Below are 24,436 nucleotides of genomic sequence, written 5' to 3' on the forward strand. Positions count from 1 at the left end.
GATGGATCTCAAAATCATACAGTCATTGTTGGAAAGGGTTCAAATTCACAAAGATGCTGAAAAACTAAAGAAGTTTCTCCTGTGGACAAATATATGTTTGTACAGAAATGTCTTATTCAAGTCACTACTAAATAAAAAAATAACATCCGTTGTTTATGATCCCTTTTATTTTTGGTAAAAATAATTCACAATTTGCAGATACTGAAACTGAAACTTCAAGTCGAAAAGACTAAGAAGAAGTGTTCTTCAGAATTTTGAATGCCATTATGTCCAGATATAACGAAAAAGAAAAGATATTATGCAATAGACTATGTCTGGGGGTGGAATTAAAGAGAACTTTGCATCACTGAAAAGCATGACGCACTCTCTACAAATTAAAATATCATGCCCACATATACTACTTTTATGCTTGCACATCTTATAAATAGGTAATTTTTCCTAACATCTGTGATTGAAATAACCTTTTTTTTAATATGTGGAAAAAGTTTTCCAGGTATGATCACTAATTGTTACCTGTCTCTTTTAGATCTCCTTTCCAGGGAAACGCCTCTACATGTAGCCATCCGTTTGGGGTTCCCCCACCTTAGTCACTTCCTTCTCCAGGAGTCTGAAGGTCAGAGGATGGTTCCCATAGTTGACAAGGAAGGCCATAGTCCTCTCATGCTGGCTGAGAAGCACGGAGACCCGACGCTTATCTGCGCTCTAACAGAGTGAGTCACTCCATCCAGTCTGACACAATACACTATAATTAGATTACTTGTGAAAAAGATGCATTAATCACTGATGTGTGACCTCAGTCATTGATCCAGTGTATAGTATGAGCTGAGTTTCGTGTGTCTTATGACTGTGTTGTGATCAGTCCCTCGAGGAGCAGTGCGTGGAGGCCAGTGTGGATGTGTCAGATATGGACCGACGGCTCTCAGCAGCTCCGTATCTGCCCTGTCACCGAATCTATTAGTCTTACTGTGAAAAACAGCACACAGACAGATGCACAGCACAGCATCGAGTTGTACAGGGAGAAGAGCAAAGAGCCAGATACGCTTGCAAAGGTGAGTCTGCATTTACATACAGGCATGGACGGCCATGAAAACAAATTTCAAGGAAACTCTTTCATTGTTTCCGGCCTTTTTTGTAGAGCTATCGAAAGAATGTGGAAATCTTATGGGTATTGTTTGTGAAAGGAAGGTCTAAGAAAAGACAGACAACAAAAACAATAGAGAGGATCAAATGACTATTTTTACTCATGTTTAGGGGTTATTTATAGCAATAAAGACAGAAGAAATAACTACTAAGATTAGCCTAAACAGTCTGGTGTCAAATTCTGAAAATCTTGGACTTTGTTTAATCTCCACCTAAAACGTGGTTTATAAGGAATAGAAGTTTTTTGGACTAAGCTGATTATTTTCTGCTTTTTGCTCTTAAAATTTTACCAGTTAAAAGTAAACGGCGTAATTTTTACACCATTACAGAACATAATTGAAAAGCTGATGACTGTTTGTAAACTGCTTTCGAACACAAATTTTAAACACTGCCCCAATTTGCTAGTGACTGTTCAAAGGTTCAAGGTTCTGCTGGTTAGCATAGCTTTGTTAGCCTCTGCTGGTAAATGCTGTAACTACATCATCTGGACCCCAAAATCATCTATCTTTTGACACTGTATTCTGAGTAAATATGGCTAATATTCATTTTATTATGGAATAAATATTTTATGTGGAAAATAAAGTATTTTAACACTCCAGGTAAAATTGAAATATACCTCTCAGCTGTCCAGCCCTCTCTCTTACCTTCATTTTTCATCTGCTGTCTAGAAATAAACCTCTAAGAGCAGGTTACAGGAGAATGATGTGTGAAACAGAGTTTTATGAGTCTATAAATGACCAAAGCCATAACTTTGGAAACTTTTATTGCAGTTTACAGTATCGTTTACAGGGATTGCATTGAGCAGCAGACTGGTATTTCTCAAATAACAACTGTTGGCAGACATAACAAGATCACCAGAAAGATTACAAGTGCTATAAATCATGTACCTGTGGTGTTTCTCTAACCTGCTTTTACATATACACTACCAGTCAAAAGTTTTTGAACAGTAAGATTAAAAAAAAAAAAAAATGTTCTCCTCTGCTCACCAAGCCTGCATTTATTTGGTCCTAGATAGAGCATAAGCAGTTATATTGTGAAATATTTTGACTATTTAAAATAACTGCTTTCTATTTGAATTTATTTTAAAAAGTAATTTATTCCTGTGATCAAAACTAAGTTTTCAGCATGATTACTCCTACTTCCGTGGCTAAAATACCGATTTGCTGTTCAACAATTTTTTTTCTTTCTTTGCTGAATAGAAAGATCCAGAGATCAGCATTTATCTAAAATAAAAATCTTTTGTAACATTATACACTATACAAAATTCAAAAGACTGGAGTCAGTATTTTTTTTTTATTTAAATTGATTTAAATTGATCAAAGTAATGATAAAGACATTTATAATGTTACAAAAGATTTTTATTTTAGATAAATGCTGTTCTGTTTTAGGTCATCAAAGAAACCTAAAAAAAATTCTACTCAGCTGTTTTCAACATAATAATAATAATAATAAATAAAAAAAAGCAGCAAATCAGAATATTAAAATGTTTTCTGAAGGAGGGCTGGGCGATTTGGCCTAAAATCAAAATCTCGATTAATTGAACATTTTAACCCGATTACGATTAATGAACGATTATTTTATTCATTAATAAAATTATATTTAATTATATTTAAATAATATTTATTTTTTTGCCCTCATAGTTCACTGACAAGTTTTGTGCAGTAAATATGCGCACATATTACAAGTGAGAGATTTTTGAATGAAGGGTGCACACACTATCTACTATCTATGATTATTTAATGAACATCAGTGTTGAACAACTGAAATTAAAGCACACATTGCTTAAAACGAAAAGTCACATTTTTCTTAAATTTGTGAAAATAAATAACTTGCACTTTTGGAAACAAAATAAATTATTTATAAAATAATAATAAATATTAAAAGTAGAAAATAAGCAGTATCTTTTCTAAATAAAATTACTCTTGTATATCCTGTAAATACTTTTTACTGTATAAATACTGCTTAAGCTCTCCATCGACATGTCGGCGGAATAACATAGCCTAATGGAGCTGGGTTATGTGACTCCACACGCTGTAGGGAAAGTAATTGAAATAATTGACCTGGAAAATTTTGATCGATTATAGGTTCTGAATGTCGATTTCGATTACTTTTCGATTAATCGCCCAGCCCTAATGTGACTGTAGTAATGGTGCTAAAAATGCAGCTTTAAAAACACAGGAATAAATTACATTTTAAAATATATTAAAACAGAAAACAGTTATTTTAAATTGTAAAAATATTTAGAAACATTACTGTTTTTGCTGTACATCAGATAAATGCAGGTTTGGTGAGCAAAAGAGACTTTTAAACATTAAACATCTTAATGTTTAAAAACTTTTGACTGTTAGTGTAATTATACATAGTTTAATAAGTAAATGTACAGTACTGTTTAAAGGTTTGGGGTTACCTTTTTTCAATACGTTTTCGAAAAAAGTCTCTTATGCTTATGAAGACTGCATTTATTTGATCAAACATACAGTAAAAAACAATATTGTGATTTTTTTTTAAACATTCCTTACAGTTTTCTATTTTAATGTATTTTAAAATGCAATATTTTCCTGTCACTTTTAATTTATTGCGCCCTTGCTGAATAAAACTATTAATTTCTTTAAAAAAATCTTTCTGACCCCAATCTTTTGACTGTAGTGTATGTGCAATCAATATAAGATATTGTGCTTTGTTGACCTTGTGTTTGGTTTTCCATAACGTGTGTATAAATCCATGGGAAGCATACATTTATAGTCAGATAAGGATGTGAATTATTCACAAACTAAAAAGATTAATCAGGAATCCGCTTCATTCCAAACTTTTATTCCACTGATGTCAAACACGAATGTGAATCTGTATCAGACCTGACAGTTTAACACACGTTACAGGTGGGGTCACTAAGCGAGCCGTCTGAGGGAAGCGTGCAGAGATCTGATGTATGTGACACAGGTAAGCCAGAGCTCATTTCAATGCATTTTACCCCAATACACAGACTAAAATATCTGTCAGTTTTTTGCCCTTGTTAGCAAAAATGAATCAATCTAACTATTAAAACTAAAGTGTTCAGCTACAATCTTGGATTTGAACTGATATTTGTGGGTTTCTGGAAATAAGATATAATCCGTGTGGTGAGAATTCGAACTCCACAGGATCAGTCCTGGCTATAATGTTCATATTATTTTTCACTTTATTTTACTCCTCCTGTCTTGGGTTTATTTTATGACTAGTTTCTATATTTTTGCTCTCTCCAAGGTCTTATCACGTTTCATCCTGCTGAAGTGATAAATTTTCTTCCCTTTTGGCTCTTACTTAACCTCAGTCCTCCTTCTGTTATTTCACTTTTTCTTTATTTGTTTGTCTCTCGTTTCTTTCCCTCTTCTTGACCCCGGCTCTCCCCACACCCGACTCTCTCTCTTTCTGTCTGTCTGTCACTGTGAGTTAGGTCTGGCAGGGTTGTTAGAGTACATTGGGTGAATTTGGCTCAGTCAGGAGGACATTGTGGTAGAATGTGGGATGAGGAGTACACATACACTAATACACACACACATACACAGAGCCGTCTTTGTGAGGGACCTCCGGCTGGTTTCCCAAACATGTCCAGTATGAGGAGACACATTCCTCCTGGGTGGGCCGAGAGACAGAGACACTATATGTTCGGGAGGGGTAAGAGAGGACAAAACGAGAGAAATAATCTGCCTGCAGTTCCACTGATCAAGAAAAAAACGGCCTGGTGTAAATACTATAAAGAGATTGCCAGCTTGTTTTGTTGACCGCAGGAGCCTCAGCAGGTTTAGCCTCTGTGACCCTCTGAACTCAATGTGCGGACACTTCCTGTCACTGCTCACCATGGTGATAGGTGTCTTGGTGTCTCGGGTTTTCCAACAGAAAGACTTGTTTGTGCTCAAGTTTTGCAATTGTGTGTAAGTGGAAATCAATTTTCATGTTTTATTTGTTGTTTCTGCTCCTCAGATCTGAACAGCCAACTGAGAATCGACGATGAAACCCTGGTGGATAGTGTGAGTGGACTTGTTTTTGTGTGTGAGTGTGTCCAAATCAATTCTTGGAATCAGAAACACAATAATGGATCACTTAGTCTTAGTCAGACCTGCCATATGTGCTCTTGTAGTGTTTTTCTGTTGGCTAATGGACAGATGTTCTTACCCGTGTTCTTGAAAACGGTTGAATTGTGATGTGTGAGTGTGTTTTTTTATCGTCTTGTTTGTCAGGTCTTTGAAGAACAGCTTGTTCTCTGTCTAGATGAAGAGGACGAAGATCTAAACACTTTTAACTCAGGTACACATGCATACGTTCAAGGAATACTTGTTATTCAGCAAGGATGCTTTAAAAAAATCAAAGACAACAGTGAAAGTGAAGATTTAAAAAACAATGAATGCATCACAGTTGCCACAAAAAATATTAAGCAACACCGCTGTTTTAAACACTGATAAAAAGTAGTAATGTTTGTGCACCAAATCAGCATATTAGAATGATTTCTGAAAGATCATGTGACACTGAAGACTAGTAATAGCTGATGAAAATTCCGCTTTGCATCACAGGAATAAATTACATTTTAAAATATATAAAAATAAAGATGAGTTATTTTAAATTTAATAAAATTTCACAATATTGCTGTTTTTACTGTATTTTGATCAAATAAATGCAGTCTTGGTAAGCATAAGAGACTTTCAAAAACATAAAATCGTATTAATCCCAAACCTTTGAATAGTGATTGTAATGTTAATTAGTGTTTTGTTGCACTGAAAACATATTTCATTTTCGTAATTATTTTTGGTCATTTAACCTCATAAGTGAACGGTTTTGGAAGGATTACAGTGGCAGCAACTCATGTTGCTAAGTGGGATACTCTAATAAGCATAAAATCAGTGTTGTTTTTGACAACCATCTTAGATTTAGTCTTAGTCTTTTGGACTAAATTGCTTCTTAGTTTTATTTAAATTTTAGTCACTTCTATATGTGATAGTTTTAGTCCAATTTTAGTCGACGAAAAGTCAAAAAGGTTTTAGTCTAGTTTTAGTCGACGAAAAGTCAAAAAGGTTTTAGTCTAGTTTTAGTCAAAAAAAGGGTCTTTTAACAAATTAGTCTTTGTTAAAAGTAGTCTTTTAACAAATTAATGTAGGTCAGTAAGTATTTTGCTGTTGGGTAGTGTCACTTATAAGTTCTGAAAATAGCAGATCTATAGTTCAACACAATGTGAGCTTCCGGATCGACTATTTTCACCAATAATTACAATAATGAAGGAATGTTTTAGAACATAAAAGACAAACAAGGATGGAATGCTAAAACGGCTTGCCATACTAGTATAGCAAAGAGTATTTAACACTGCATAAAATAACTTATTTTAATACGCTTTCTAAATAATCAACATTTCTTCATGGTGCCATCCTGAAAGTAATTTCTTACTGCACTTTTTACAGTGCATTATGGTTAATTAGAATGCTGACTAATGTAACATAACCTTTACCCAAAAGAAGCAGAAGGGACTGATGTTAACTAAATTTCCTTCAGTGCAGTTGCATCAGTTTGGCCAAAGAAGTAGCAGAAAGAATGAACAGGAAACTGTTTAATTTAAGAGGATTTTTTTGAGGTTACAGCAAATCATGTTCATTCAAAACAGACATCTTGTGTTTTTAATCATACTCCCAGTGTATTACAAGTACAGTGTAGCAGGCACTGGCACTGGCAACTCAACATATTCATTTTCCATCTAAATGAAATTGTGCAGACCTTCTGTTCAGTGTTCATTGACTGGTTTCATGTCATTGCTGCTCAAGGAGAAAAAGTGCCTTGTGGCTTTCAGGCACTGCTGCTATTGCGCTTATGGATATGCTGTCCTTGGTTTAAAACGTGCAGTTTTAGTTTTCTTTCTTCTTCATTTTCTTCTTTTTTTGAGGAAGATATGGAGATTTATAGGCATTGAAGGACAGAAGATAGAACTCTCCTCTTTTGAAACAGCTTTGGCCCCTTCAACCCAACTACCCTCTCACACAGACATTCAGAGTAAACTGTAAAGTGGAGGCAGGAATGTTAACAAGCTTAGATTTTTGAACTTGCACAAAAGCTGACATTTAAGATGATGCTTTAAAATTTAGCCCACAGAACGTGTTCCTCATCCTAATGCAGATGCCTTTACTGATTTCTCACAGTTACCTTGCTTATGTAGTAAGTGGGAAATGCTTCCCAAACCAGTCTATGTTTAGCCCCGCTGTTACTTCTGTAGGTTCTAGGGGTGTTTGAACAGATTTGAATTTATTTATTAAAAAAAAAAGACTTTAGTAATTGTGATTAATCTCATGATTTCTTTTTTTTTTTTTTTTTTTTTCATTTTTAAAGATAGAAAGCATAGGAAAGTAGTATGTATGAGCATTGTCAGTTGTATGACCTATGGATGATATTTCATACTTGAGCTATTAAAGGGGTCATTGGATGCCTATTGTCAACAAGTTGATATGATTCTTTAGGGTCTTAATGAAAATTTTATAACACACTTTGGTTAAAATTTCTCAATGGTAGTGTAAAACAACACCATTTTTACCTTGTCAAAAACAGCTCTGTTCACAGCGACCTGTTTCAGTGCATGCTCTTTAACCCTTTAGCACGTACGATCACACCCGTGTGATTTGTCTTGGCTGGTCCCTGAAGCGTACGATCACACCGGTGTGATTCTAACGTTCGCCGCATTACGTCAACAGCTGCTGAATTCAAATCGGTTGTGGTGCGTTGGCTGGCGCTGAGCCAGATCGGACGCGCTGAGTGCTTGTCATATTATCACAACTATTCAGTGTTTTCAACCATATAATGTTTATTTTAGGTTTCAGACATTTAAATAGACATAAGTACTAGCAAAACCATACATTTATAGTTTGTAAAATACACACTGATGTCTATGGAAGCGGCAATAATAATCCTACAAATATATTCTGGCAACATATTTTATTGATATTATATACAGATTATGTAGGTAACTATAAAGTTCCTCTTCTCCCAGCTCACCAGAGACTTACTTTAATGTCTTTCGGGAGGAGAGGATGAATTTGCGTGTTGTAAATCCCACAGCTTGGATTCAACGCGAACAAACATGGCGGCGCCCATCACCCGGTATAGATCAACTAACGCGGTCATTATAAAAGTGTTTGAACTTTTAAATACATTTACTTGCACATATTTCGAAATCGGAATATCAGATATTTCATAATATAGTGAGCATGCTTGTGAATTTTAATAATAAAAAAGGAAAAACGAAATAAAAGCGATCCATGTGTCTTACAGTGCTGTTGTGGCTCCGGTGTGTCACATGACGCGTCGCCATGGAAACATTAAAGCGAAACATTCTAAAATAACGGTCGCCTAAAAAAACTCACTCTTTGGGGTTAGATAGAATATTTTAAACTCACGTGTGCAAAGGTTAAATGCTAATGAGCTCTGCTTACCCCGCCCCTGTCTTCTGTGGGGTGATGAGACGTTCTCTAAGGGGCCGTTCACATGTCGCGCCTAAAAACACGTGGAAAACGCTAGGCACGCCGCTTTCTTCCTTATCAACAAAGCGCTCGGGCGCTTGTGCTCCGGAAGCGTCTGCCGTTTCTAAGCAACCATCAGCTGCGCTCTAGCTCCAAGCCTATGCGTCTCCATGCATTGTTTCTTCTATTAGCGTCAAAATAATGGGGGCTTGACAAATCATAAAGTTCAGGAAATCCCTGGACCACAATGATGAGCTGCTCCTCCATGTTTCTACAGAGGTTTCAATGTAACGGAAAAACGTGAGGAAGCTGATTGGTTGGTTCATGTCACATGACCTGCGGTGCGCTTGCAGCATTCTGAAAAGTTGAGATGTTTTTATCTCGATGCGGCGCGGACGCGCCTGGAAAAAACGAGTGCGTCGCACCGCTTGCGCATCGCGACCGCGTCGCTTCGATTATGCGCGCGCAAGCCGCACGTCTACATTTGAAATAACGAACTTGAGCGCGCAAAAGACGCTACATGTGAACGGCCCCTAAGAGACTGTAGTTGCGTCTCATTTTGAAAGATGCATCCTTCGGAGGTTGCATTTGAAGGCTGCACACATCATCGGGGAGGTCTCATTTAAAGGTTGTATCAGCGATTTCAAGCCTGAAACATAAAGTGTCAAATTCAGCTGACCTTTCTTCACGATCCGCTCGCTGCCTGCCCCATATATTGGCTGTAAAAAAACGCATCTCTGTGGTCAGCCTAGGGTCTGAGATATGCCAAAAAAAACAATCGGTGCTACCAACGATTCCACAGAAAAACAAACAGTGTTCCAACCACTCACCGTCAGAGGGTTGGTTTTGTGGACTTTCGCTCTGCCTCCCTCACATCCCTGCACCAGTACGAAAGTCCACAACACCAACCCCCTGATGGTGATTAGTTGGAACACTGTTTGTTTTTCTGTGGAATCGTTGGTAGCACCGATTGTTTTTTTGGCATATCTCGGACCCTAGGCTGACCACAGAGACACGTTTTTTTTACAGCCAGTTTATGGGGCAGGCAGCGAGCGGATCATGAAGAAAGGTCAGCTGAATTTGACACTTTATTTTTCAGCCTAGAATCGCTGATACAGCCTTTAAGAAAAGTAACCGTTAAATTGCAAAATAAAAAATAAATTATAGTATTATACACCTCACAAGGAATAACGGTAAATTTTATCATGGTTACATTTCTTAAATAAGACATCCTTAATGACGTGTGCAGCCTTCAAATGCGACCTCCAGAGGATGCAGCCTCCGAAATGAGACACTTTAGCCGCATTTAGCGGACTGTTTACAACTCACTCAGGGTGGGTCTGTGCTAAAACAGCACTGTCAGTCAACAATCGTGGGAGGGGCTTGGGCCTGTGTGATGTCACACAGCCAAGAATCTGAGAAGGCTTGATCTGAGAAAGGGATTATGATTTATAGGGATTAAAAAAAAAAAAAAAACACTAGGTTGATTTTTATCATTCTAGGTTGGTTGTGTACACACTGCCAACACACATTTTTGTTCAAACAACAAATAAAAGTGAATTTTGCATCTGATTATTCCTTTAAATTTTTTTAATTAATTAATTTAAAAGATGCAAATGTCTTGAATTTTGTTAAGTCGCTTTGGGTGAAGAAATTGTGGATTAATTTCTTAAAATAATCTTGTTTTGACCCAAAATATTTGAAAAGTTGTATAGTACTTACCCATGATATTAATTCTAAGAATATTTATTCATTTATTCATTCGCACTCACATATGCAACCCATTCTCACAGTCTGAACTCTCATTTCCTTATTTCTCGTTTTAAACACACACACAGACGGTTAGCCACTAAAAACTCTGGAGGCAGAGGGAGGAGAGAGCTGGGGTTGGAGCCCAGATTTCATGAGAGACTAAAACAGTCACACTCCACAGAAAAGAGCAGGCCGACTGGACGCAAACCCCTTTGGAGGTCTCTATTTAAACTGAATGGATAATTCCGCTCTCATAGACGTAAAGGAATAAGATCACGTAAAGAGGGATATGCGATAAAAGGACGGTTTTGTTTACCTATCTTCACCTTCAGGAGATCTGTCTTTACAAGGAGGATTTTCTAAAGAGCTGTACACACATATATATATAATTATTGAGTTGCTGCAGGCTTATGTTACCATTTAAAAACCGTAACCTGTGAAATAAAAGTCTTTTGTTGGTTTTTGAGACCTTTGGTGAACTGAATGAGTCTGCTGTTTGGATTACTGGAGCACATGTTGCCGCTGAAGGATGGATAAATACACACACTGAGTGGTTCTCTAGCAGAGACTGAATGTCCACCACATGCAGAGAGTAATCCATCTCATCTCAGGCACACACACATGCACACCTGGCTGTAATACCGCTTTTTAAAGTTCCTGGCTGGTGGTGACTTGGCTTTTGTAATGTGTGTTGTTGCGTTTGTGTTGTCGCATTTTAGTAGGTTCGATTTCGTGAATTGGATTTAGTTAGTGCTGTTGAATTTAAGTGAGGTACTTTTGTATAGTTGGGTTTTGTAGGATTGACTGTGGGATTTGAAGTTGATTTGCTATCAATTAGTTTTTTTCTAGGTTTTATTAGGTTTTATTTTGTTGCAGATCGCAGTTTAATTTCAATGCTGTGTTAATAATTAATATTTTATTATATACAGTTACAATAGTATTACTGATATCTTGTTAGTTATCATTGGCTTTCATGACTAGTGTTGATTTTTCAGTAATTTCATGTTTTAAATAGAGATTACGTTGCAGCACAGATTTCTCTGCGAAATGTCAGATGGAAAATTCTGACAAGCACCCACAACTGAGTCTTTGATTTGCACAGCCGTTTATAAATGTTAGATCATGGTCTAGATTATATTATGGGCCACCAGTCTGGGATTGGTTTGGGATTGTTATTAAAATGAATGAATGTGTGTTGCAAGTCAGTTTGGCCCACACTTGTACTGTTTTTGAGGCGATCCATGACTCAATCCTGCCTTTGAGAAGTTGCGTTACAAATTAGGTTGATTTGCATAATGAATTTATGAAAAAAAAAATATAGTAATTATAGTAATTTGTTCCACATTGAAATTGCAGTTTACTGTGTTATTTGTTTATAAAGAGTAAGGGGAGGTGTGTGTCCCTTTGCATCCCAGGACCTCATGGGGTTTTATTAGCATGTATGGTTAATGATTTCTAAACCTTGGCTGACCTTTCGGATTCCTACAGACACCTTAGTTTGAAAATCCTTGTGTCGTGCTCTCCCAGGTCCAGTTTGAGTTCTGACTCAAAAAGTGGGAGTATAGAGTGTCGAGACTGAGCCCACCTTCTCCGACACGCGCACAAACACTCATCTCCTCGACGCTTATCTGAGGAATCTGCATTTTTAAGAAAGGTGTTCTCAAACCCCTGCGTAACTCCTTGGTGATTTTACTGTTATGTTTTTCACAAACGGAGCAGTTGAGGAATACTAAAAACATGGATTCTGATTCAGACTCTCCGTTTAACTACTCGTGGCCATCCTTCCCAAAGATGAGAATCAGGAGACGGACAGCAAAAGCAGGTAACTAGAGATTAATAGAGAGGGAGAGAACCAGTCTGCACGAATGATGCATGCAACAAAGACACACATACATAATGCATGAAGAAAGCACACATACACAGACTAAAAGTCTTTAGTTGCCTCACGTGATTGTAGTTTGTGTGTTTTTGTCAATTGTTTTTGGTCTGTGGTGCAGGGCAGCTTTACAGGCTTAATTCAGAAATGAGTCAGAGCTCAAATAGCCGGTTCTGGTTCAGTACAATAGGAGTTTCGGGAGATGTTTTTGATAGGACATTACAGTGGTTATTCCATTTCTCACCTCAAAAATGTACATGATCATCCTGACCAAAAATGGTGTAGTCAGAGGCATTATCCAGACAAGGGTAAAGGGAAAAACTTCAGTGCCTGTCAGAGGTCAAGTGAAGTGAGCCATCATTAATCATTCGAAAGCAAAATTGCATTATCCAATTTTTAGAAAAGTGTTATTGTGTTAGTATTACAAATGCATTAGATCTGCTTTTAAGTTGATTGGGATTTAGCACACATGAGTCTTGTGTTTGGGTTCCCTGCAGATGTGTGTGATTCACCGAGTGATCTGTGTGTGTGTGTGTGTGTGTGTGTGTGTGTGTGTGGGGAGTTGACGTCAGTATCTGGTTTTTCCGTTGTTGTTGGAAGGCCTTCACATGCATCGTTCATGACGGGATGCCCCGGCAAGTTATCGGAATCTCACTTTCACTTAAACATACAGGCTTATCTTTACCAAAACACACACGGCTGATTATGTGCCAACATATACACATCTTTCCCTTGAAAATTTATTCTTGGTGTGTTTGTGTTTGTTTGACAATGTCGGTGGAAGTTTTTGTCATGTGAATGGATGTGTAAGTTTGTATTTCTGCACGTACCTGTAAAGTTCATTACAAGTGTGTAAGAGAAAGGCTGAATGTCTGTTTCTTCTATTTTCTTGACACACTGCACTACTTTGGCAGCTTTGGGACCACAAATTTTTGTGTGTGTGTGTGCCCAGAAGATAATTTATTATTCAAAGGTTTCTTCTTCATAGCTTTACATGTATTAATGGGGTTCTCAGTTACTTAAGCTAATAGCAGACTTGCTTAAATAATAGTTTACTTTGTTGTATTCCTAACCTTGAAGTCGCTTTAAAAGTAGAGATAAAAGTGAAAGGATAAAAGTCTGTTTTCTATTTTAATACAGTGTTTTGCGAAAGTATTCACACCCCTTCATTTTTTTCACGTTTTATGTTGCTGCCTTATGTTAAACTGTTTTAAATTACTTTTTTACTTGCATCAGTCGGCACTACATACACCATAATGACAGGGCAAAAACAGAATTGTCACAACTTCATACATTTATTAAAAATAAAAAAATAAAATAAGTACATTGCATAAGTATTATTATATTGTATAGTACTTTGCTGAATCACCTTTGCAGCCTCAAGTCTTTTGGGGTGTTATGCAACAAGATTTGCACATCAACATTTGGCCATTATCTGTCATTCTTCGCATTCAGGTTTCTCCAGAAATGTTTGATTGGGTTCAAGCCCAGACTCTGGCTGGGCCACTCAAGGACATTCACAAAATTGTCTATAAGCCACTCTTGCTGTGTGCTTAGGGTCATTGCCCTGTTGGAAGGGGAACCTTCTGCCCAGTCTGAAGTTCTGAATGCTCTTGACTGGGTGCATTGAGCTTTTCTTCTACTCTGACGAGTCCCTCAGTCCCTGCCACTGAAAAACAGGTTGCTTCCAACACACTTTAATTTGGGATGCTACTCTGCAGGTGATGAGCAGTGCCTGGTTTCCTTCAAGCATGATGCTTGGAATTGCAGTTCATCAGACCAGGGAATCTTGTTTCTTGTTGTATGTGCAAATTCCAAGTGTATTTTCATGGGTCTTCACTGAGGAGAGGTTTGAGTCTTGCCACACCACCATAAAGCCCAAATCGGTGGAGTGTTGCAGTGATGTTTGTCCTTCAGTAGGCTTCTCTTATCTCAACATATGATCATGGAGCTCAGCTAAAGTGATCATCAGGTTCTTGGTCACTACTCTAGCCAAGGACCTTCTCCATCAGTTGGTCAGTTTGCCCAGGAGGCCAGCTCTAGGAAGAGTTGTGGTTGTTTCAAACTTCTTCCATTAAGAGTAATGGGGACTACATGCTTCTGTGAACCTTCAGATTTTTTTCTGAACTCTTCCCCAGATGTGCGGCTTGATGCGGTCTTGTCTCTGAGCTCTAAAGGCAGTTTTTTTTTTTTTTTACCTCAGGGCTTGGTTTTTGCTCTGATATGAATTTTCAGCTGTTAGATCTTTTATTAAGATGTGTGTGCCTTTCTAATTCATACCCATTTAATTGAATTTACCACAGATTAACTAAACTTGAAGTGTAGTAACATCTACAAGCAATATGATAGCTTGTGAGCTAAATTTCAACTGTCCCATATATGGGTATGAATACTTATGCAATGGAATCATTTAGGTTTTTAATTATTGATAAGTTTGCAAAGATGTTAAAAACCTGTTTTTTTGCTTTGCCATTATGGTATGTGGAGTGTAAAATGTAAAAAAAAAAAAAATGAAAAAATAAAGGGGTATGAATACTTTAGCAAGGCACTGTATATTCTAAAATATAATTTATAGCTATGAGGGCAAAGGTGAATTTTCAGCAGCTATTACTCCAGTCACATGATCCTTCAGAAATCATTCTAATATACAGATTTGGTGCTCAAGAAGCATTTTTTTAGAAAGTTATTAGAAACATAAATCTTTTGTAATATTATAAATGTCTTTACTGTCAGTTTTGAAAAACCTAACGTGTCCTTGCTGAATAAAAGTATTAGTTTATTTCTATTAAAAAAATAATAATAACTTTTACTGAGTGTACTGAGCATTTTTTGGATCTCACTGTAATATAAATGCACTGAGAATATAGAGTTAACAGTGCGAAAGGAAAGCAAAGGCTTTCTTAGAAAAATTAAACAGAACATTTAACGACCATAAAGAGACCATGCTGTTGTGCTATTTTCTATTTTACTGGTTTCTTTTGCCATCTTGGCATTCAGAGATTGTCAAAACACTTTTGCACACACGCACACAAATTTTTCCAGGGAACGGAACAAAGGCAGCAGCATGTAAAGTGACAGCTGTTATTTACATTATTGTTTTTATAAGCTAACTTTTAAATATCACTGACACTGCGTTTCCATCCAGTTGTATTGACACACACATCAATCTGACGGCGTGTTTTGTTTTGACAGAGAAGCTGTGTTCCTCTCCTGGCTCCTGCACTCCATTTCACCTTCATTCCTCAGACGCTGCTGCCGTCAGGCTCACGGCCATGCTCAGAGGCTCCACTAAGGTCAGACGCCACACATATCGCTGCTCCTACAAATCAGCTCAGTCAGTATGCCAGATCTCACAGACACTCAGCTGTAACATTTTTCATCCAAATCCCATCTCCTCCCTTCATTTACGGCCTTTATCTTGTGATTGATCTCAGTGAAAGTCTTAGAGAAAGTCTTTATTTGATCTTGGAACGTTGTAGCCTGAATCTTAAGCCACAACTCTTCTACTGCCACAAAAGTCTTTGGTTTGACATTTATTAAAGACATGCCACTATGGTTTATGAGACTTCAGGCTTTTTGTTTAAATTCTTAGAGCTAGTGACAAAAGAACAATGATTTTGTTGATTTTTGACAATGTTAAAGAGATAGTTTACCCAAAAATTAAAATTCTGTCATTTACTCACCCTTGTGTCCTTCCAAACCTGTATGGTTTTATTTCTTCCGTCTAACAGAAAATAATATATTTTTTTAAAAATGTCTGCTTTTTTGTGCATACAGTGAAAGCAGGTAATGTTATAAAATGAGGAGGCAAAGATTTTTTAAAAAGAGAAAAAAAAATCAATTTCATGTTTTAACATTAACAATCAATCAATGTTCTATGCATTAAAGCTAAATATGAATCTCATCAAGTTAGAGTTTAAACAATACATTTTATTTGTGAACTAATATTCAGCTATTTTTAATAGTTATCTTCTAACTGTTTTTGAAATTTTTTGGATCATCAGTCGTCAAACTCTAAATATTGGTCACAGACAGAGAGAATTACTTTAAATTACTCACAAGAAACACCCACAGATCATGTTTTCATGCCATTTTACGTCTTATTTTGACGTAACAGAGTAGTTGTATCTAAGTGTGTGAGTTATGTACTTGCTTTTTTTAAATGAGTCACACCATTAACACCATTATACTCATATTATATTCATTATACTCATATTCATTCAGACTGATTTGTGAACGCGGAAAGCGCACAGGAGGTGGGATTTATTACATGAACCAATCACAGCCGAACATAACCAGTCATATCCAATCATATCGTGATGGAGGCATTGCCTCCTATCACGTGACTTTCCCCCAATTCATTCCCTGTTATTCCCCACCAAAATCACAGCACACTTTAGGGAGTCTGTTAAAACTCAATGGGCTCAAGGGGGGGGCGGGAGTGACACAGACTCCTGCTGTAACTTTACCTGCTGGTGTCACTGTTGGACAATGTTTCTTTAGGAAAAACAAAAGATTTATACACTTTTTAATGTTGAATTTTGTAATATTGGTGGTTTTATTTTTGTACTGCCAATTTTTTTTCTCATCCCATATTTTTGATGGAGGCACTGCCTCTTCCCTTCTCTGAGAAAATGCCCCTGAATAAAAGTCAGTGGGGACCAGTGATTTCATTTTCGTGTGAATTAACCCTATTAAATCTCTGTATGACTTTGCCTTTTTCTCAGTACGTGAAATATTTGTTTGTTTTCTCTTCTGGTGTAGGAGGATGACCTCAATATGAAGTACGCTGTTCCAGGTGTCACAGAGGACAGTTCTGGGACAGATAGTGGTGTGTGGCGAATGTCAGATACGGGGGTCTTGTCACCAGGGACTGTAGATATGCCTCCAGCTATTAAAGATGATGAAGGTCATAGAGGACGGCAACACGCTTCTCGTTCTTTCTCTCCCACCTCTCCAGCGGGACTGATGCTGGATAGGCTCATGCGTGCTGCACGACCTGCTGAACTAACATATAACAGCTCAAACTTGCCTCCAGAGTCATGTGACCTAAGGTAAACATGCTAACATTGATATTTGTTGTGACAGCCAGTTAATTGCAGGAGTTGTTTAAAGTTTGAGACTGTACATTTTGAGACTATACACTACAGTTCAAAGTGTTTTGGGATGATAATTTTTGATGTTTTTGAAAGAAGTAAATTATGCTTGACAGGGCTGCATGTATTTGGTCAAAATTACAGAAAAAAATACACTTTAAATTTGATTTAATTTGCAGCACCCATTACCTCAGTCTTCACTGTTGCGTGATCCTTTAGAGTAATTGTAATATGCTGATTTGGTGATCAAGAGACATTTATTATCGATATTGAAAACAGTTGTGCTGCTTAATGTTTTCGTGGAAATCCTGATGTTCCTGAAAGTTTAAAAGAACAGCATTTATTTGAAATGTAAATCATTTGTAGCATTATAAATGTCTTTAAAGTCACTTTTGATTAAGTTAATGCATTCTTGCCGAATAAAAGTATCAATTTCTTTCCAAAAAATTACTAACCCCAAGCTTTTGAATAGTAGTTTATGTCCTCAGTTTATACTTCACAGTGATTTGAAGTAGCCAAATCAGGCACATGCCAAGATGGACAGGTTGCATGACATGAGAAAATAACTCACACAATGCAGGTTCACTTACAGCGAGAATAAACATGGTTTGTGGCAAACATGTGTTTTGTGCAATGAATTCTTGGCTGCTGAGAGCATGAGCCCATCAGTCTGATAAATTTGACTGTTTGGAAAACATTTTAAGGACATTTTGTTTACTTGTGTACAATAACATTTTAAACTTTATTGGCCACCACTTTCTTTCTGAAGCAAAACCTTTTAAAAATTTTTGTGAAACCAGACAGGCAAACAAAAACAAGATACCTGGCCCCGTTTGCTGGATACATTTCCCCTGTAAAGCAGGAATGCTGTTTTAATGGATAAAAATGTTTCCAAGATTTCAAACCTTTGCCCTGCTGTGGGATTTCAGCTTAGTTGGAGGAGCATTTGTGCCAAACGCAAAATGTATGAATTATTTACGATGTGGAAGTGATGCTGGTCTTACTCACAGTGGTTGTTGAGAATTTTTAGAAGTCCAATCCTCTCTCTAAGCCCGAGTCTGGTGGCCTTGGAAATGGACAGCGAGGAGGATGATGATGATGACATTTTAATGAAGAAGCCCCTCCCCCAGCCACAGCCTGAGCTTAAAAACGGCACAGATGATCGGGTTACGTTTAGCCCCGCCCCTGATCTTACCTGCACACGTTCTCACTCCGCCTCCTCTGCCTGTAACCCCACCCCTGCAAAGGTACAACACCTATTAGACTATAGATACTACACATAATGGTCATTACTAGATTTTTGAGCACTGTGAGATGGAAAATGAATGAAAATGTTTAATTGTTTCTTCTTTCAGGATATTGAGCAGGGCATCCGTCTCCGATCGTATTCCTACACCTCTCCTAAAATCAGCCTGCTGCCTCCACGATTTAGTAGGGATGCCCAACCTCCACCCACCGACCTCAACCAGGGTCAGATCCTCTAACCTTTCACCTTCCACCTCTCACTTTACAAGCATTATGTCCCAAAGTGTGATTTTTGCCACAAAAGTCCAGTTATTCTGAGATATTCGTATCACCTATCAAGTTTCTGAAAACATCATCTGTTTCTTCTCATTTCTGAGAGTGACTGAGTGTAGTCATAACATCTCTTGTATTTCCTGTCTAGTCTGTTTTAAGCATGATGAGCTTTTAAGGGATGATAGGATTTGTAACTCATTGAAAATCGCATATTTTCTTTTTACAGCAAGATCAGTGTCAAACAGGTCATATAGAAAAAAACATTGTCACACTAAAAGTCAGACCCTAAAGGTTAAAGCATTCACACATTGCTTTGTGCAAGAATCCAGATCATTTAAGTGGTTTATTGTTGTACTTTATGGTTTGGATTCATTTCCATTTCCATGGATGTAAATCAAGTTAATTATTAAATAATGATCAAGTGCACATACACTCCCAATCACAGACAGTCCCTAATAATGATTTATGTGTTACTTAAATGGAACATTCAATGTGGAAACCCAAAAAAGGCTTTCCTTTTTTTTTTTTTTTTTTTTTTATAGATCTGCAGCTCTTCTCTGCTGCAGAAATGCTGTCAGAGTAAAAGCAGCACACAGTGTTGTTACAGTCACACTTCTTTAGTGTAAATCATGCATACTTTCTTACTGTTTCATGGAAATTAAGCTAACATTTATAGTATTTGTCTTATGACCTCCCTTTTATCGGTTGCATTAATTCTGGTATAACTAAAAAATTTAGCTTTTGTGTAATGCCTTCAGATGATCTGCATTCATTAACATCCAGTGAGTCACAGTATCTTCCAATAATTACCAGTTTCTGTGGCATTTAATGTCAGTGAATGTCATTCAGCAACATCACCAAGCCTGTTCTATTCCATTAATCCAATGCTATTTAGTAGATTATTAATGTTTATAGGAAATTTCTGATGATATTCCTTTCTGGTTCTAAATAGATACACACTACTAACAAATGTACTCAAAACCAAGTAAACTAGCAAATGTAGAGAGCTTTTTTGGGCACCAACATTTTATATTAGATCATGGGTTGCTAGAAGCATGTTTCATAGTCACTAACACACTATAGTGCACAGATACACATTACTAACATCCTCAAAACCAAGTAAGCTAGAAAATGTAGACAGCTTTTTAAGGCACCGTCCCTGCTGGAAACACCAATTCAAGATTGTCACTGTGTTAATACATGGTCTAAACTGTTCTTAAGCTTGTAAACCATCATGCATCAGCAATCCATAACACAGTGTCTAACCAGCTTCAGATTGTCAAGCTGGTTTTGGAACATTATGCTTGTAGTCCAGCTGACAATGAGTTTAGAACAGCTAATGCCCAGCTGGAAACCACCTACCATGTTTCACAACACAGCTGTCAGCGTAAGTTGGATTTTCTAGCAGGGACAGGCATGTTTGAATGTTTGGTTTTGAGACTGCTGTTTGATGCAGACATCATAAATTGGCAAATTAATTTTTGTAATTTATGCAAATCCTTCCATTCAAAACCAGCACAGTATGTATGTGTAGAGTAGTGCGGGGCTGTAGTGAGTGTCATGTCCGCTGTGTCCTGTAGATGGCGCCCTCTCCAGCAGCAGTGGCAGCAGGTCTCTCCTACAGGCACTGTCTCTGTCTAAATCTCTGTCTCTGCTCAACCCTGTTAGTAAGTACAGTCACGCCTGCTCGCCTACTCGCCCGCTCGCCCGCTTCTTACACCACGCGCTACTAACAACATAGCAGAACACTTATGCTGCTCAAACTTTACTTCAATTTCAGTAATGGAAGTTTTTTTTAGAGAAGATCACTTCCAGAATTAACATTTCCAATTTTGTCACCCCCATGTCATTCAAGATGTTTATGTCTTTCTTTCTTTCTACAGTCGCAAAAAAACTTTTTTAATGAAAACATTCCAGGTTTTTCTCCATATAGTGGAGATCAATGGGTCGAAGGTCCAAATTGCAGTTTTTAGTGCAGTATCAGAGGGCGCTACGATCCCAGCAGTTGGAATTAGTGTCTTATCTAGGAAAAATATCTGTAATTTTCTTAAAAAATAAAAATGTATATACTTTTTAACCACAAATGCTCTGTGATGCGAGTCTACGACTTCATGCATTGCATATGACGTTGGAAAAGTCACACGCAGTTAGTTCTTCGTCTGTATACTTCGGTTCAAAAAGGTTCATTTTCTTCTCCAACTTTAAAATCGTCCGACATCTTGTGGTGTTTGACTTTCTTTGAATGTTTGCTTTGTAAACACTGTCTGTGCTTCCGCCTATGTCCCGCTTGTGTGATTTACGTAATGCGTAAGGTCGAGCTAGTGCAAGATGAGCATTTGGTTAAAAAGTATTAAAAAATATTTTTCTTAGAAAATGACTGATCGTTTCGCTAGATAAAAGTGAAAGCGAAAAAGTAAAATTCGTGATGTATTGTCAAGTATGGTGACCCATACTCGAAATTGGTGCTCTGCATTTAACCCATCTAAGTGCACACCATAGACTGTAAAAAATATGGACGTAGTATCCGTGACGTCACCTGTAGGATTCTGAAGCGCTAATTTGAAGCTCATAGTGGGCGGGATTCGGCCGTCGCCATCTTGGAATCGCGTCATCGCGCGTCACTCCCGGATAATCAAAAATGGGCAAAAAGGCGGGATGTGGGTGGAGCTGGTTGCTGAAACCACGCCGGCCTAGAGCGACAGTGGTGACAGCAGCGGCAATCCCCCTGTCACTCAAGTGGCCACGCCCTTAATTATGCTGAACTTTAAGGCTTAATATAACTTAAACCGATGAGTTATAAAAAAATTCACCCCCCTCACAGTTGACATGAAGGGCAAAACTAGCTATATAGACCAAAACCATTTTTTGAACCAGGCTGTAAACATACTTTTTTCTGCTGTAAAGTTGGGCATTTTAACATGGAGTGTCAATGGGATTGACTCCCTTTTGCAGCCAGCCTCAAGCGGCCAGTCGATGAATTGCAGTTTCAGTCACTTCCGTGTTGGTTTCACGAGGGAGACCGGAAGGTTGCCCCTTGGTGCACACACACAGCCATGAGAAGTGAACACACACCCAGAGTAGTGGGCAGCCATTGCTCCAGTGCCTGGGGAGCAATTGGGGGTTCGGTGCCTTGCTCAAGAGCACCTCAGTCATGGTATTGAAGGTGGAAAGAGCGCTGTTCATTTACAATCCCCCCTTTTAATTCCTGCTAGTGCAGGAATCGAACCGGCAACCTTTAGGTTACAAGCCCGACTCTCTAACCATTAGGCCAGGACAGAAAAAGACCCTTATTCCTCGACTGGGACCATGTGGAGCACCTTGAATCTGCATTGAAGGTGCAGTTTGGACCTTCAACCTCTTGATCCACATTGAAGTCCACTATATGGAGGAAAATCCTGGAATGTTGTCCTCAAAAACCTTAATTTTTTTTTTTTTTTTGACTGAATAAAGAAAGACATGAGCATCTTGGATGTCATGGGAGTAAGTAAATTTTCATCCTGTAAGTTAACTTTTTCTTTAAGTTTGCATTTTTCATCTAATATATAGGGTTTTTTGTCAGTTTTCTTTAAATGATTGTTTAAATAAAGCATTTTTAATTGTTTTAGTACGACAACACTGGTCTGGTGTGTGTACAGTATGCATGAGGTTGCAAATCCCTATGGCTTGGCTTTGCTCGCTGGTTGTGGAAGCCTAATTGCAGTGTGTCTGCCTTCACCCTCAAGAGGTTTCATTATTTTTCTGATAAGATGTTTCTGGAAAGGAAGGATAGTTACATCAATCTGTAGATGAATGTGTTTAAGTCTGTCAGGAAACTTGTTATAAGTTCTCAAAGATGCTTCTTCGTGAGTATTTAAAAAGCAGACAAAAGTGGTCTTGACAGAAGCAATCTAAATGATAAAACCAGTTTTACAGTATAATCTTTATATCAACTCCTATATTCTCTTGTCCACAGAACATCGAGCCTGCAGCACATCAGAGCAGCCTCAAGAGAAAAGGTAACAGACATTTTGACATCCAACCTGTTATCTTCATTGATCCCTAGATATTAGAATACAATTATGTTGAGAAGAATGGTTGCCAGATGACAAGGTGATTTCTGTTGATTTGAGGGATGTGGCGCCCTTTTCAGGTGTCAGCAGTCAACCTTTCTAATCTGAAAGCTGTTGGATTTTTTTTGAGTGAAAAACATGTGAATAGACGCAAAGATGTGCATGTAGTAGTTGGTGACTGACAAGCAGTTTCTGTGATAAGACCCCTTATGTGTATTGCAGCACACATGTGACCCTAGACCAGTGGTTCCCAATTCCAGTCCTGGGGACCCCCTGCTCTGCACATTTTGCATGTCTCCCTTTTTTAACACACCTGACAGAGATCATCAGCTTGTTAAGGGAGAGAGCCATGAACTGAACTAATGATCTGATGATCTCAATCAGGTGTGTTAAAAAAGGGAGACATGCAAAATGTGCAGAGCAGGGGGTCCCCAGGACTGGAATTGGGAACCACTGCCCTAGACCACAAAACCAGTCATAAGAGATTTACACATCAGATTTATACATCATCTGAAAGCTGAATGATGTATGGTTTGTTAGAATATTTGGCCAAGATACAACTATTTGAAAATCTGAAATCTGAGGGTGCAAAAAATCTAAATATTGAGAAAGTCACCTTTAAAGTTGTCTAAATAAAGTTCTTATCAATGCATATTACTAATCAAAAATGAAGTTATGATATATTTACAGTAGGCATTTTACAAAATATCTTAATGGAACATGATCTTTACTTAATATCCTAATGATTTTTGGCATAAAAGAAAAATTGATCATTTTGACCCATACAATGCATTTTTGGCTATTTCTACAAATAGACCCATGCTACTGAAGACTGGTTTTGTGGTCCAGGGTCACATAAATGATTATCATCCATATTTATTCTTCATTCCAGGTGGTATTTTAAATTCCCTACAGTATGTTTCTCCTTTTTTTTTTTTTTTTATACAGCAAAGCACAATAGCGCCCTCTGGGGACAATGTATGTGTGGATACATTAAGATGTAAATGCATGTATCTGCTGTGTGTATGAACACTCAGAGTGCTGTACTGTACCTCTATAGGGAGTTAAGGTTTCGTAGACGTGCTCAGTCGGCCGACGATGAGACCAGTGCAGAGCTGGCCAACTCTCTCCAACACCTCACGCTCTCCGAATTCCTCAAAGAGTATGTCAGAGCCCCAATTGCCCCAAAACATCAACACCACCTCTTGGCATGATCGCCTTAATAACCTAACCAGAATGCACTGTCACCCACTGGCATGAAATCACGTCTAATCCTTTTTAACGTTTGTGAGTTAACTCCAAATGATGCCGTCACTTCACTAAAATATGTAATAACACTGTTTGTGAACCTAACTGTGGTCCGTGTCTCACAACTCACCTCCCACCAAGCAAAAATTTCTAATCAGGTATGTGTGAAATGCAGAGAATGTCCGCACTGCTCAGGTGGTATGTCCTAGTTATGACACAGAGGGTGATGACTAATTATTAATTTTCCTGTCACTAGGACATGAATGCATGACTTAACCTGAAACAAATGCTTTA

General features: G+C 37.8%; 1 protein-coding gene across 1 annotated transcript in view; it reads left to right on the forward strand.

The window, feature by feature from the left end:
* The window catches only part of arhgef28a (Rho guanine nucleotide exchange factor (GEF) 28a), a 100,873-nt gene that overhangs the window by 42,348 nt on the left and 34,089 nt on the right, over positions 1 to 24,436 (forward strand). Inside the window, exons 5-15 of the mRNA XM_073840047.1 lie at positions 527 to 710; positions 860 to 1,049; positions 4,017 to 4,077; positions 5,098 to 5,144; positions 5,355 to 5,421; positions 15,424 to 15,524; positions 16,996 to 17,285; positions 18,379 to 18,574; positions 18,683 to 18,797; positions 22,798 to 22,840; positions 23,955 to 24,060. Coding sequence (XP_073696148.1) covers positions 527 to 710; positions 860 to 1,049; positions 4,017 to 4,077; positions 5,098 to 5,144; positions 5,355 to 5,421; positions 15,424 to 15,524; positions 16,996 to 17,285; positions 18,379 to 18,574; positions 18,683 to 18,797; positions 22,798 to 22,840; positions 23,955 to 24,060 — 1,400 coding nt within the window. The remainder of the gene's footprint in view (positions 1 to 526; positions 711 to 859; positions 1,050 to 4,016; positions 4,078 to 5,097; positions 5,145 to 5,354; positions 5,422 to 15,423; positions 15,525 to 16,995; positions 17,286 to 18,378; positions 18,575 to 18,682; positions 18,798 to 22,797; positions 22,841 to 23,954; positions 24,061 to 24,436) is intronic.

The sequence above is a fragment of the Garra rufa genome, chromosome 5, assembly GCF_049309525.1.
Source record: "Garra rufa chromosome 5, GarRuf1.0, whole genome shotgun sequence".
In the NCBI taxonomy this organism is placed as follows: Eukaryota; Metazoa; Chordata; class Actinopteri; order Cypriniformes; family Cyprinidae; genus Garra; species Garra rufa.